Below are 14,505 nucleotides of genomic sequence, written 5' to 3' on the forward strand. Positions count from 1 at the left end.
GTTAAAATCGCGCGAGCCGGCAGCATGGGAAAAGCTTGTTTCCGACGCATCTGGTAACCGGCTCGCTGCTCAAAGTTTAAATAGCTCCGCGCCAATATATTGAAAATTGCTCCCTTTTCTCCTTGCAATTACGACATATAGATTGAAATAAACGAGTATACAGAATCTGAGGTTTACTCAGGCTGATTGACCCGTATTTTTTTTTAATACGCACGTACACTGCCCGTCTTTTCTCCCACCTAAATATTCGCTCACTCCCCACAACCAAGTCCTCGCTTTTTCTCACCCCCCTGTCTTGGCAGCCAAGACATAAGCCTTGCTACAACTTCCCCTTGAGCAAATTAGCGATCATCTCGCGTCCCGTAATCACAGTCGTGCGCCACAAGGTTGGGAAATCCAAGGTACTTGTGAAAGCTATCAACAGAAACCAAAAAGTCAGCCACAAATTTCTCCGAAAAAGTTTATTCCTCCTTGACCCAGTCTTTGCAGATAGGGGGAAAGGAGAAAGGAATGAAAGAGTTAGCGAGGGCAAAAAACTTACTATCAGCATATCCAAATCCCAACATGGGCGGAATCCATCCCCTCGCATACTCGAGCGCAAAGCACTCTCCGTCCATCTTGTACTGCTTCACCTCGCCGCGACGAAGATGATGCACGCTACCCTGAGGATACCTGTACCCCAGCATTCGTCAGCAAAACCATTCATACTAACAACCCCTCCAAAATGCACCTTCCTTTCAAGGAAGATGGCAACAACATCAACAACAGGGAAAAAAACTCACCTCTCCGCCTCATAAACCCCCTTACCCGGCGCATACGCCACCTGCTCCCCCTTCAAAATATGAAAATAATCATCCGCCGTATGCCGTCCCGTATGCCCCTCGGTCCCCACAGGCGTCCCAAACACAATCAGATACTCCGTCACACTCGCATGTATAATATACATTGCGCCCATCGCACCCCCCGCATTATTAAACACCCACTCCTCATCGAGATTGATATGCTGCGGGTGCAACGCCGACAGCGAGTCGACAATGTAGGATACGACGGCCGCGGTGTCGTTTCCGTGGCGCTCAATAGCCGAGAGACTGAGGGAGTGCAGGGCAGCCGGGGTGAAGATGTAGAAGGACTCGAGGCGCGATTCGAGATTGTAGAAGAGTGTTGTTAGGGCGCCGAGCAACAGCGAGAGCGTGAGTAGGACGTGCATTGTTTGATGCGTGGCGGCGCGCGGTGCGTTCACTCAGAACGCCAAGGCGATTTAAGAGAAAGAACCAAGGGTAAGAAAGGGGGGGGGAAGGGGGATCAAGAGAGGGAGAGAGAGGGTAAGCCTATCGCATTCCGCTCTTTCTAGTCGTAGTTTAAAAAAAAAGACTTGTAGATACAGTTGTATATATCGAGGAGAGAGAGAGAGTGCACGTAACCCCCCACGGCCCCGGTCATACAGAAGAGTGAGAAATATGTCCGGATGAGGCCAAAGCCCGGAACCCCGGAATGCTCCACTCGCACAATGGCCTGTTCAAATCAAACCACCATCCCCCCATGCCGTCTTCCCGTCTTCCGAGAGAGAAAGGGAGAGAGGGAGAGAGAGGGCTGAACCCCTTTTCATCGTTGGGCTTCATTCGCTAACCGCCTACTTTTTTTAAAAAAAAACACGCGTCCGTATACACGACTTTCTCATTGGACCATACATTCATTACCTAAGTCGAATCTTAATAGGGGATGGGAATACGGTATATACGGTGCAAAAAGTTGGAGTAAATGCAAAAAGTACGCAAGACACACACAGAGAGAGAGAGAGGAAGAAAAAAAAAAGGGGGTATATATTATATCGCGAACTTGTCAACTACTTGTATAAACTGCTTTACTCGACCAAAGGCAGAAATATGTTAAAAAAGACAAAGCAGGAGATGAAACAAATAAACAAACAAACAAACAAACGTGCAATCTCTTCCCTTGAAGTTAACACACAAAAAAAAAACACAATGCTTGTATCCGCTTTGGTCATGTACTTACCCATAAAATTTCTTCTCCCAACCCGCAATCATTAACATTATACTCCGAAAGATGATTGAACCTTGCCCCCCCCCCAAAGATTCAAAGCAAAAAAAGATTGCCCAAACAATAGATCGTCCAGTCCCTTCCAAATACACCTAATTTTGTTTCATCTTCCTCTTCCTCTTCCATTTCTTCCTCATCAGACACACACACCAGACGTGAGATCAACCCAAAAAGTTCCCGCCAAAACCTCATCACCACCCCCCAATAAACGACAAAAACCCATCCACCATAGTAATCCAATCCTGTCCATTGAGCGTCCCCGCCCTCCTCTTCTCCCAAAGCCCCCCCACCATCTTACTCAAATACACCCGTGCCTTCTCCCCGGCCTCGCTCGTCCCATCATTCCTCACAATCTGCACCATGCCCCCCGCATGCTTCTCACTCAGATCAATCCTAAAACTCGCATCGCCGTCCGGGGGACAATACAGCTCCTCTCTCGATCCTGCTGCAGGCCCGATGATGCCTGGCGCAAGCTGAACCAAATGCCCGTGAATCAGTACGCTCTGTCCATGGCTCTTCTTGGGCTTGAACAGCGAGCCCCGCACGGATAAGGCGATGAGGCGGAGGAGTCCCGCGCCTTCTCCGAGTCGAATGATCCAGTCGCGGAAGGCTTCGTACATCATGCGGAATTCTACCTTGATGACCCAGAGGTTGTAGCTGTAGAATATTGCGAGGGCTTCGGAGCGTACGAGGCGCGAGACGGAGGCGAGCGGGTGTTGCATTTCGCCGTTGAACGTCGAGATGCAGTATACGAGCGGTTTGTCGACGACGAGGTTTTCGCAGCTGCGGTAGATTTGGTGACGGATTTCGGGGGGCAGCGTGATGAAGGTTAGAGGATCGTGCGTAGTGTCGGTGGGCAGCGGTTGCCCGATATCGGTCGAGGTTGTTTGGATGTCTTCGGCGGGTTCGATGTTTTGGACGGGTTCGGCGTTTTCGATAGGCTCAATGTTCTGAATATTCTCAATATGGACAGTTTCCGACTTGTCCTTGTGCATCGCAATGTGTGCCGCCCACTCCGCCTGCAGTACGCTGGCACCATCAAACTGCGTGCGGTTGACGCTGTTGTTTCTCGAGTGCGGGGGTGAAAGTGCATAGTCTTCCATGTGCTCGTCGTCTGGTCTCTCTTCCGCATACAGTCGCAGCCCTTCGAGGCGCGTGGCCTCGGGCAGACCCAGCGCGCTGCATCCAAGTGAATGGTCGGGCGTTGAGGGGACAGACGTTGCCCGGCTTTCCAGACCATGGTCGTCATCGAGCTCGCTCCCCTCGCCCAGCCCGTCCGTGCCATCCGAACCCGAGTCCGTGTCTGAGTCCATGTCAACGTCGGCGTGCTCGTCATGGCACAGTCGGTACCGCGGAATCTTTTGCGGCAGCTGCTGTGAGGGCGAGCTGGGCGAGGGCAGCTGGGTTGCGGATCGTTTGCTCGATGTGCGTACAATGGTGCCGTTGGGGCCCATCTTCCTCCCTCTCCGCTGCTCGGATGCGCCGTCATCGCCGCTGGCGCTCAATTCGGCCGCGGCGTCGCAGTATCCACAGGGCGGCGCTTGGACACTGGTGTCGAGAGACTGGAGCTTGGGCGAGCGCGCCTTCATGGCTTCGGCGTCGTCGGGTGGTGTCTGACCCGTAACGGAGTACCTGCGTTGGGTGACCATGACGAGAAAAACAGACGAAGAAGAAGAAGAAGAAGAAGCAGTAGCGATAGAGGAGGATGAGAGCAGGCTGATAGGGGCGCGATAAGTGAATGGTACGTGGAATGCAACGGCAGGCTCCAGCAAAGTCTTTCGCTGGGCGTGAGCTGGCAGGGCGGACGATTGGCTTCAGCAGGCCGTCGACGCGTTGCTGGGCGAGACTTGCGGGGTGCGTTAGGTAGCGTTGCGGATGCGGACCGAGTGGGGAGACACCACTTTTTTTTATCGATTAGGCGGGTTCGGGATGAAAGGGTAAAGAATTGGGGGATGGATCACGAGGGGTGAAGCGATGCAAAGGCTACGTAGTAGGCGAAAGCAAAAAAGTCTGCAATGGTGCAACAGTGCAGCAGGCGTACAACGAGCGGCAGGCAGCGGACGAACAACGACAGTGTGGACGAGGGGGAGCAATCAGGGAGTGGAGTGAGGAGATGAAGACGCGACAGGTTTGGCAACTGGGTCAGCGATACCGTCGGCAGTGCGTGTTTCATGACACCGCAATTTGTCGTGAAGCCTGCCAGCACTGCCACTACCAAGCTCCACCGCTAATCTCTCGTGTAATCTTCTTACCCTTCTTTGCTTTTGCCATGATAAGCCATGGACCCCGGCACCACGTGCTACTTACATATATTACGATCCGCATCAGCGACTACATATTTCGGGGCATTTCATCTCGACTCGGTACCCCCCACTTTCAGCTTCATGCTCGACTCCCAATTGCGACGCTGCCACACAATTGCTGCTGAAACGCCTCATGCCCACACCATTCGACAATGCCAATACACTTCTCGCGTCAAGAGCCTTCAATTTATCTCTTACAACGTCATCACTCACAATAAGTAGCAGTCGGAAGAGCTGCAAGCATCGTGTCACCACTTTGTTTCTCTGTACCCCACAGTAACGAGTGTGTAATCCAAGACATGTATGAAAAGAAATCCACTAGGTAGGCCCTGTTGAAGGACACTACAAGAAGCCAGCATCCCCTAGCTTGTATCTTACCCCTCAGAAATCACCTGTTGAACCGGTGCTTTACTGTTCACCATCAATCCTGTCCCAACAACGAACTACCTTACATGCCACCCTTCTTCTCTTCCGTCATCTGGGGCTCCCTCACCATGATATCCATGGGAATATTCTTTCCACCCCTCTGAAGGAGGACCCTTCTCGTCACTTGGAAGCCAAACTTGCGGTAGATCGGGGGGTTGGCCTCGTTACTCGACTCCAAGTAACACGGCCTGCCCTCACGATCCGCCAGCTTCGTGACATGCTCAATGAGCTTGCGAGCATGGCCCTTTCCACGGCCACTAGGCCTAGTGCCAATGTATACCAAGTACCAGGCCTCGAGTTCTCGATCGCCAAGCGTAGTATGCATCGTGTCGTGGAGTAGAGGAATGAACTCGCCAAAGAAGCGACGCTTGCCTTCGGCCGACAGGCGGAAGTTCAGACGCCACATGCCAGAACGGAATATGGTTAGATAGTCATCCATGTTCTGGCCTGGCGGCATCCTATAGAATGCATATGTAAGCCCGATAATTCTTGCATGGGTTACCAAAGGTTAATATATGATGACTTACCACAACGCAACTGCTTCAAAGTCTCCGACCGTAGTCACCATTCCCTTGAGGATGTGAGCATACGTGATGTATTCGAGAATCTCGACATGCAAAGCAAACTTTCGCTCTTCAGTCCAGTGGGCAAGGTCAGGTACATCGACAAAGTACCTGACTACCTCATCCTGGTTAAAGGCATCGGCCAAGCAACGAGCAGCTTGCTTGTACTCGGCAAGGGTCACGACACGGACATCATGCGTAAGCGGAGGCAAGGCAGGAGCGGTGGGCTTTTGCTTCACAATCTTGATGCTAGCTGGGACTTCATTGGCCCTGATCGTGGCAGACTTCAAGTTGGAGGATTTTGCTTCTCCTGCAAAACTACAGCTGACTGGCGTAATGGGCGACAAGGTTTTCGCCATAATTGCGGTTTCGTGGGTAAGCTTCTACTAGTATTCAAATGGGATCTGCCGCTTCGTTTGGTAATTGGGACAGTCGTGGAATAAGCCACCGTGAAGTGTTCCCCGCAGGGCTAGTTACCAGGCTCGTCGAAAGGTAGGGTTAGTCACTTGAACCACAGTGTGTCTAGAAAGAAACCTTGAGTTCAAACAACGCTACTAGATGGATAGAATTAGTATCGTTGTGGTTGATATGGGTCGTCGTGGGCTGAGCAGGAGCCTTGACCGTAGATTGCCTGCCATTATGGTATACCTTTTCTCGACTTGCTAACTGGTGGTTTATGTATGGGCAGGACGATTTAAATCTCCTGTATGGTTTTTGGAAAGCTGCGATCTCGAGACAGTTTCGACTCGAGATGGGTAGCGTAGAGAGGTGAAAGCTTGACGCAGATCAACCGACATCAATGGGTGAGGCTCGATGAGCTCCCTTTTGAATTCAGTGTTGCTGGTGAAAGGGGACCCGAGCGACGGGATCTTCCTGTACCGATAGTATACGTGTTGGGTTATCGATGTATCAAGCCCGTGTACGTGGACTGGTGTCCGTTGATGTATGGCTAGCCCGAGGCGTCCAAGTTGCTTTTTACTCGTTGAGGGGGCTGTCACAAGAGCACTGACAGCACAGCTGTACGATGCTTGGCCAACGTCGAGCCGCAGCAGCAGTGTGTCGTGAGAATGTCCGGTTGCAGCCGGAGGCGTGTATCGTGGGGGTTGTTGCAGTAGTCACTAAGGCGCGTTTGACGTGAGATGACGAGCAATGATTGACTTGCTCCAGTGGTAGTAAACGTAATGCCTCTTCGACAAGAGCCATAGATGGGGGGACATCAGCATACTGATATAGTTCCACGGCTACCCCCCCCCCGTCTGTGCAGCACCCCAGCATCCTCGGGTGGAGGCCAAGGTCATGCTTCACATATGCCGAGCAACCTCTAGTCACTACGGAACCATTTGCCTGGCTACTAGGCGTCCTTCCCGTTATCATTCGTCTTGTGACTTCAGCTGCATGTCGGCCCGATGCGGCTCAACGCGTGCATTACTTGTGCACGTATTTGCTCATTCTCATTGCTTTGCTTTGTTATTTACATGCGATCAGCGGCAGAATGAGGAGGGCAAGTGATGTGGCATTGACAGTGGCGTATGTACTGTGAGCATCTGTGGGGATGAAGAGGAAGCATGGTAGCGCTGACCTCGGCTGGACCTCCCGGAGTAGGCAACTCCAGAGCCATCATCCAGCCCAGTAGATCATCAAAACTCTCCATTACTCTACACGCAGCAGTTCAACGCAAGATCAAACTCGTATCGGCATAGATTAGGCTGCCAGTCATTCTGCTAGGCAAAAGCTAAAGAGCCAAAGGCGCTGCTAGTGGCTGGTTAACCATGACCAAGCTTGCGACGACACAACGATAAGAGAGGGGTAGTAGATGCTGATTGTACGCACGATAAAGCCATATGAATAATTGGCGTGGGGTCTATTCAAACCACTGGTGACGGGGATATTATCGGAAACTTGATATCTATGGGCGCCGAGCCTGCATGCATGCGCCGCCTCACTTCGGAACCCGGCGTGGTCTAACGCGGAACCCTAAGTAGATTCGACACGGACGATTGGTCTCGGAGTTTGTAGCTGTGCTCACTTGCAATACTGCCCACTTCGCAGGGCGCAATCCTCCACTGCCTTTTACATACGCCGAATCTCCGTCTCTCCCAAATACTTCTCTAGTCCGGAGTCAAGGTGGTTCCACCACTCGAACAGCATGCTCTCACAGATGAGCTTGAACCATGGTGTAAACTTGAGCGACTTGTCCTTGAACATGGTCTTTAGGTCCTCTTGGGATACCCATTTTGAATCCCGGACTTCGTTGGGGTTGATGTCAAGGTCGACATCGGCCTTCATGAACAGGATGTAGTCAACTAAAACGGTTGTGAGTACTTGTCTACGACGACTTTGGTGCCCCTTGACATTAAAAGAACTTACTCTCATGCTCGCCCCATACGCCATCACTGGGCGACTTGTAGTGTATCCGCGTAAGAAACTTGAAGTCGTCAATAGGCACCTGCTCGGACTTGATACCAAGCTCATGGTTGAGCTTGCGTACTGCTGCGCGGCGCACACCCTGAATCGACTCCTCAAGCCCGACACCCGTCTCCCCAGGTATGCCTAGCGGGTGTGAACAGCATGTGTTTGTCCACATGTCCGGGAACGTGATTTTCTCGGTCGCACGTTGCTGGAGAAGCAGACGGTTCTTGGAGTCGAAGAGGAAGACAGAGAATGCACGATGGAGGAGGCCTTTGTCGATGTTCTCCATGAGATGGCCTGTCTATATCAGCACTGCTCAGAGTTACACAGTTGGTCGTTCCCGGTCGCCTTGCACCTTGGGCTATGCTGTGCGCAAACACTTACACAGTTTCTTGGTCGCGCTGCCAATGGGCAAGTCGTCGTTGTCCAAGACAATGCAAACCTCGTCCATCAGCCGTATCTGCTCCTCATCATAGCCTTGTAGCGCATTGTCATCTGTGGCAGAGTTGTGCGATCCTCCGATGAGCGAAGTGTTTACTTCGGGAAATAGGCGCAAGACATTTTCCGCAGTGATCACGGGGTGCTGAGTGACCGTCTCGACAGTGCTCATGATTGCGATCTGTGGTGAGTAAAAAACAACGAGGATTGAGACGTGGCGATTGATCCCCGAAAGTCGAGAGAGGGGCGGTATAGGCCCGCCTAAGAAAGCGCGCGCCTCAGGGTCCAAGCTCACGTGCCCATCTTCGCCGCGGCAGTGACTTGTGGTTGGTCCGTTGGCCAGTCGGTATTTTGCTGGATTCGGTCAGTCGGTCAACGCACAACTTGGTATTGGTAAATACAAATGCGGTCTGGTCTTAACATTGCTCATTGCTCATCATTTCTATATATCCCGCCTACTGCCCATGGGCCTAGCTGCAGGTATCAAAAAACTAAAAAACTCTGTAACTTTTCCGTGGCCGGAACAAATGTAAAACCGCTCCAGAAAGACGACTGCCAGAAACGACTAACTCCGGATATCCCATATATACAAATGACCCGTACTTATGATGCGGTCACGGTCTTGTTCTTCTTAGCAGCAGGAACCTCGGCCTGCGCATCGGCCGTCGCCTCGAGCTCCCTCTTCTCGTTGACACTGTTCAGCTCGGCCTCAACCTGAGCGAATTTGGCCTTCTCCTCCTCTGTCATACCTGGCAGAAGTGGCACTTCCTCGGTAGTATGGAGGTTGTTGTGATAAGTACGGATGATGGAGTCAGTGTCGTCTAGTGCAATCTTGCGGATGTCGGCAATGGCCTTGATCTTAGCAGTGCACTCCTTGTATTGGGCCTCAGTCATCTGCAGACCAAGCTGCTCGGCACGGCTCTTGATTGCGTTCCATCCCGTAAGCCTGCTGGCAAAGTGCACGTAGCGGGACATGCCGAAATCCTGAGGGTTGATAATCTCGTATGTCGAGGGGTTGTTCAGAATGGCCTTGGCGTGAATACCAGCCTTGTGGGTGAAGGCGCAGAATCCGGTAATGTAGTTCTGAGATATGAGTCAGTGGTGTGTCTAGATTGCTGTTGCTTTGGAGAAAGAACTTACGTTGAAAGGAATGTTGACTTCAACGAGATCGGCAACCAGATCCTCAACCTCCTTGAGCGCCTTGATGTTGTACTTGCTGGTGACGTATTCGCGGTCGGCTACAATCATACGAGCCATCAGACCTCCAAGAGGAGTAATGCCGTTGCGCTCGCCAATGCCGAGTACAGAGGTGTCAATGTGCGTAGCTCCTGCCTCGAGCGCACAGAATGCGTTGGCAATAGCACAGCCAGAGTCATTGTGGAAATGTGTCTCAATGTCGCAGGAAACGACGCCACGCAGAGTGCGGACCAAGTCGTATACTTGACGGGGAGATGCGCAGCCAACGGTGTCAGCAATACCAACACGGTCGACGCCAACCTTGTCAACGGCACTATAGATGGAGAGAAGATCCACAAGGTCTGATCGGAACGAGTCCTCGGAACTAAAGCGGATCTCCTTGCCCTTGCTCTTGACAAACTCAATAACCTCAAGCGCCGTGTTCTTGATGTATGTCATGTCCTTGCCGTGGCTGTGCTCGCGGAGGTATGCTGAGGTTCCAATGACGACATCGAGACCGTCGACACCCGTCTCGACAGCGATTCTGGCATCGTCCATGTGGCATCGTACGTGGGTGAGAATCTTGGCTTTCAACTGCAAAATTATCAGCGTGCGACCTCGCTACCAGGATATTTGTAAAACGTACTCCGAGCTTGCACAGAGCCTCGCAGTCCCTTCTTGACTGCTCGGAAGCAGCGGGACTGGTAACTTCGATGTCTGGAATCTGATTAGCCTGGGGAATTTGCAGGCCAAGTGCCGCGGAGTAAATTTCTTACAGTCAACACCAAAGTTGTCGAGGGCTTTGGCAATCTTGATCTTGGCTTCGAGGTCGAAGTAGGCATTGGCAAACTGCTCGCCTTCTCTCAGTGTGCTCTCTACGCAAACAAAGTCAGTTGTGCTCTAGTATCGTGCTCAATTGGAAAACTTCAAGTATCGACGCGTGCGCATCGGGTGGCGGTGAAGGTTGGCATTCTGAACGCACCGATAATCTTGAATCGCCCAACATTTGACAAGAAGTCGCCGACAGGCTGATAGGGGCTCCTGTGTGACGGGTGAGGGTTCTGCTTGGTCTGGACACCAGTAAAGCCTTCCTTGCTGCGAGGTGCACCATTGGTGCCGTTGGCATGGCCGTTGGTGGTTTCTTCGGTAGGAGGGCACATTTTGAAAATTGAAGTGTGTTGTAAAGTTGTTGGAAGAGTGGTGGGCAAAGAGCAGTATTTGAAGGCCGGGCAGCTGCTCCCAAGGTGAGTCAATGACAAAAATCTGCTGCGCTGAGCGATGATGAAAAGCGTCAGAGCCGGGATCGGGCCTGTAGCTGTGCTAGGCCGGCTTCGCTGATGATGTGGGGTTGAGCGACCAACGGGAGCACTCCCCTTGGATGCACGGGAGGCGGAGTACAGCCATTTTTTTCCCGCTCCCAGTCTATCCCATGCTCCACAAACCTGGAGAAACTGGACCAAGACTCCAAATATGGTTTCCACAGGTGAGTCAAGCAATGGGGGTCCGGCAATTTGCAATCCACCCTTGACTCAACGCTCTCTCTCTCTCATGCCTGGGCACTGGTCTGCTTGCTGGCCCCTCGCCCACGCGGTATACCAAGCAAGACGCAACAATTATCTATGCTCTCGACTGTCCTAGTCTTTGCGAGTGTATACGCTATGCCAGGCATGTGCAACTCGATGCGAAGCAACAAATCACATGTCGCCTCGTGAAGATTATCATGCATAAGGGCTCGTCTGAACACTCCGAATTACACCGCTACACCAGTCCATTCACTACCACAGTTCCGATTTCACTACCCGACTTGGACTCATGTTGAACAAAGGAGCACATGTAACATCAAGGGTCGCTCGTTCCAGTCAGGACTCCATTCGCATACTACAAGGTATACAAGCTTTGAATAGTTCATGTATTAACATTTGTGCATCAATCAAATATGTGGAATTTTGTATATTATCGTACTATTTAAATGACTCAGAGTGTACCTTGACATTCTGGGTGTGACAAGAGATTTAATATCGAGATAGCACAATACGCATGATCCCTCACCCGCTATATTTTTTTTTCTGGGCAGACCCTAAAGACACTTGTACCTTCTGGGTAGCCGGTGGCTCAACACGCAAGCTTGCGGGGATACAGACCGCTGCTTGCAAGGTGGCACCAAGTCTTGATTGATGTCTTGATGGCCTGTCGCCGCCCCGCCTGCAGAACTAGACCCAGGGATGCGTTGTCTATGTATCCTCTCTGCTAACCATGACACTGGGCGGTGAGAGACAATGGCTCATGATAAGTATGTAAAAGTCTAACAATTGTGATTAAAATAGAACTACGTGGTATCACATCCTAGTGCCCTAGATTGCCTCATGGTATCTGAACGGAAGCACAATGCCCCCCAAACGCCCCGCCTGACCCAAAAAAACAGCCTCTATTTCCCAAAGGAGATGACTATATACTCTGCTCCATCTCTGTAATGTAGAGCTTGATGTGACTCTCCATCTTGAGATACTCGTCGTGAGCAGAGTGAACCTCGTTCTCAATGTTGTCTTTGAGCTCGGCCATCTTCTTCTCGGTCTGCTCAATACGAACTCTCCGCCGCTCCATCTCTCGCCCCTTCTCGCCGCGCTCTTCGGTAAGCTTGGCATGAGTGTCTCGAAGCTCCTCCATACGTCTGCGCGCACGCTCTGCCTCCTCATCACCTTTGGCCTTGAGCTTGTCTGTGCGGGCATTGATGTTACCCAATTGCTTTTGCAAGAGGCGTTCTTGTCGCTCGACGTCGCGCACATTGTTGCTCCGGTCGGCTAGCGCATCTCGATGTCTCGATGCCTTTGCCAGCTCCTCCTCCTCTCGCGCGAGATCGGCTTGTACATCGGTAAGCAAGCGCGTGCATGAAGTAACGTCGGTAGCGACAACAGCGAACGAATCGGTCGAGGTCTGGAGGGCACGAGCACGGCGGTCCAACATGTCAATCTGTGTCTTATCGCCGGTGAGACGATCGCTCAAGTCGCGCAATGAGTCTTCAAGAGCTGTTGGGCTCTGTTGAGTGTATGGTTTCAATTTCAGCACCTCGCGCTGGACATTCTCCTTGTTTTCGACCTTTTGCTGAAGCAGCTTCTTCAGCCTGTCTTGCTCCATCTTGGCACGCTCCAGCTTCTCTGCTACTGCCTCTTGCCCCCTCTTCAATTCCAGCAGTCGGGTCTTCAGCTCGTTGTTGCGCTTCTCCTTCTCCTGCATCAGCCTTTGAGTGGCTGCACGATTGCGCTCGAGATCGGCCAGTTGCATTTCCTTGGTTTGCTTATCGTTGTACAACTGCTCGATTCGTAGTTTAGTGCGTTCGGCCTTGTTGAAATGTTCGTCGATGATTTCGGTTTGAGATTCGCGGAAGCGGATAAAGTTGATCATGTACGAAAATATCTTAACAAGGCGGCCATGAGTGGGCTTGTATAGATCGTTGAAAGTAAAATCGTGAATTCCACACTAGATTTGTTAACAAAGACCGATCCGGACACTTCCGAATGACACTCACCTCGCGCAATAGTTTTCGTAGAATGACAAAGAAGCCCATCAAATCTCTGGTATCGCTAGTGTAGAGTCGCTCTGCGTCTCCTCCGCACATGTCTTCAGCCGCGGCACGCATCGCTGGCGCAACGACTTCGCGAGTCGTGTTCATCAGCAGTTCGGCCAGCCATTCGAAAACTTTTTGGATGATCTGGGGGTTGGGCTTCTGTAGGTCCGATACGGTGAACTGGATGCCGATGTCTGAAATACAGCCTGCAATCTCGTTGTCCGGCTAGAGCAGTCAGCATGTCTTCGACTCGAGGGGCGTCTGTCGACATACCAAGGTCATGAAAGCGTCATGTTCGTTGACCGGGGGTGCGCGCTGATTGTGTTGTGTGGTGCGCGCCATGCTCATGCGCCCGTTGTAAGACATGGTGGTGTTATGGGCGACTGCAGACAGGTATTGATGTATTGGTTGAATATTGCTGGATTTGGTTATCTCGACTGCGGGGTGATGGTGGTGTAATGTGGGTGGGCGGTGTTTGTTTACACAGTGGAGCGCTTTGTTGGCAAGGCACGGGAGACCCTGTCTTTTCCGAATCGGCACAAGCAGAACAGCACACGGATCCACACCAACAGCTCGTCCACAACCAGACATGGACCACGGACGGCAAGCGGTTCCGCTGCTTACTCTCACTCTGTTTTCACATGCTTGTGAGCTATCGATATGTACGCAGTACTGTTCCCTGTGCTCACATGACCTCCCAACAATGTCACGTGCACGCTCCTTGGAAGCATTGATACTCCAAGCCGTCTCACCAATATTGGCGGCTTTTGTACTGCATGCTAGCTTTAGCGTTCAGATGGTGAATGAAACAACTGCTACACTGGTAGCGGGCTCTCTGTGACCATATCAAGCAACGTTCGTAATGGGCTATGACTCCTGTTTGGACAGTGGCAAGCTCTCTCGTCTCTCCTTTGCTCACAGACAACATCGAACAATGCTACAGCACCTCGGGTTTTGTATATGGTAAGACGTTTTATGCATATGTTTACCTGGTGCTGATTTCGAAATGTACAAGATAAGATGAGACAACATGTAATATACTCCAATTGAGTGCAGGCTGTTCAAACACTAAGGCAGTGGGGTAAGGAGGTGAAGTAGAAGGAGTAAGATGCTCGACTTCTCAAGGTCACATGGGCGGCATGCACATGTGGATTAAATCATGTCGTCGTACATACATACATACATACATACATAGCCGGGTGGCTTTTGGCGGGCCTCCAGTTTGGTTTGAATTTGCCCAGGAAACCGTAGCTGGTAGGCGAAAAGTACTCGGGTAAAAGGTACCGTTGGATGGAACGCTCCTTCCGCCGCAGCCAGCACTAGCCACGTGACACGGAACCAAAGAGCGAGAAAAAGAAACAAAACCAAAACAAACTAATTCTGTTGCCTAGACGTAGGAGTGATGCACTCGCAGTGATGCGTTGGCTGCGTGGAGGATTCCGACCGGACATGCAGCAGCTTGGGGTTAGTGAGCACAGTGTTTATTGGGAGCATGGCTTTGCATGAGTTGAATGACACTCCGGACAAGCAATGTACCCAAGTGACTAGGAGCAAATCCCCGAGATGCAGT

At 51.6% G+C, this 14,505-nt stretch overlaps 6 protein-coding genes across 6 annotated transcripts; all 6 read right to left on the minus strand.

Annotated features, from left to right (window-relative positions):
- Positions 1 to 319: 319 nt before the first annotated feature.
- Positions 320 to 1,207, minus strand: COCMIDRAFT_95541 (uncharacterized protein; the record flags this gene model as incomplete). The annotated part of the gene is made up of 3 exons (XM_007689865.1): positions 320 to 414; positions 542 to 672; positions 783 to 1,207. The coding sequence occupies 3 exons, from the start codon at positions 1,205 to 1,207 to the stop codon at positions 320 to 322; spliced, it is 651 nt and encodes a 216-aa protein (XP_007688055.1).
- Positions 1,208 to 2,249: 1,042 nt separating this feature from the next.
- On the minus strand, positions 2,250 to 3,707 carry COCMIDRAFT_95472 (uncharacterized protein; the record flags this gene model as incomplete). Its single annotated transcript, XM_007689866.1, has 1 exon — positions 2,250 to 3,707. One exon carries the CDS (start codon positions 3,705 to 3,707, stop codon positions 2,250 to 2,252), a length of 1,458 nt encoding a protein of 485 aa, XP_007688056.1.
- Positions 3,708 to 4,809: 1,102 nt separating this feature from the next.
- COCMIDRAFT_95528 (uncharacterized protein) lies at positions 4,810 to 5,709 on the minus strand (the record flags this gene model as incomplete). Its single annotated transcript, XM_007689867.1, has 2 exons — positions 4,810 to 5,245; positions 5,315 to 5,709. The coding sequence occupies 2 exons, from the start codon at positions 5,707 to 5,709 to the stop codon at positions 4,810 to 4,812; spliced, it is 831 nt and encodes a 276-aa protein (XP_007688057.1).
- Positions 5,710 to 7,420: 1,711 nt separating this feature from the next.
- COCMIDRAFT_5360 (uncharacterized protein) lies at positions 7,421 to 8,369 on the minus strand (the record flags this gene model as incomplete). The annotated part of the gene is made up of 3 exons (XM_007689830.1): positions 7,421 to 7,653; positions 7,718 to 8,056; positions 8,144 to 8,369. 3 exons carry the CDS (start codon positions 8,367 to 8,369, stop codon positions 7,421 to 7,423), a joined length of 798 nt encoding a protein of 265 aa, XP_007688020.1.
- Positions 8,370 to 8,800: 431 nt separating this feature from the next.
- On the minus strand, positions 8,801 to 10,533 carry COCMIDRAFT_95545 (uncharacterized protein; the record flags this gene model as incomplete). Its single annotated transcript, XM_007689868.1, has 5 exons — positions 8,801 to 9,280; positions 9,338 to 9,967; positions 10,020 to 10,090; positions 10,150 to 10,248; positions 10,356 to 10,533. The coding sequence occupies 5 exons, from the start codon at positions 10,531 to 10,533 to the stop codon at positions 8,801 to 8,803; spliced, it is 1,458 nt and encodes a 485-aa protein (XP_007688058.1).
- A 1,285-nt stretch (positions 10,534 to 11,818) lies between these two features.
- On the minus strand, positions 11,819 to 13,301 carry COCMIDRAFT_26384 (uncharacterized protein; the record flags this gene model as incomplete). Its single annotated transcript, XM_007689838.1, has 3 exons — positions 11,819 to 12,847; positions 12,897 to 13,160; positions 13,209 to 13,301. 3 exons carry the CDS (start codon positions 13,299 to 13,301, stop codon positions 11,819 to 11,821), a joined length of 1,386 nt encoding a protein of 461 aa, XP_007688028.1.
- Between the last annotated feature and the right edge of the window lie 1,204 nt (positions 13,302 to 14,505).

This window comes from Bipolaris oryzae (genome assembly GCF_000523455.1).
Source record: "Bipolaris oryzae ATCC 44560 unplaced genomic scaffold scaffold_66, whole genome shotgun sequence".
Taxonomy (NCBI): Eukaryota; Fungi; Ascomycota; class Dothideomycetes; order Pleosporales; family Pleosporaceae; genus Bipolaris; species Bipolaris oryzae.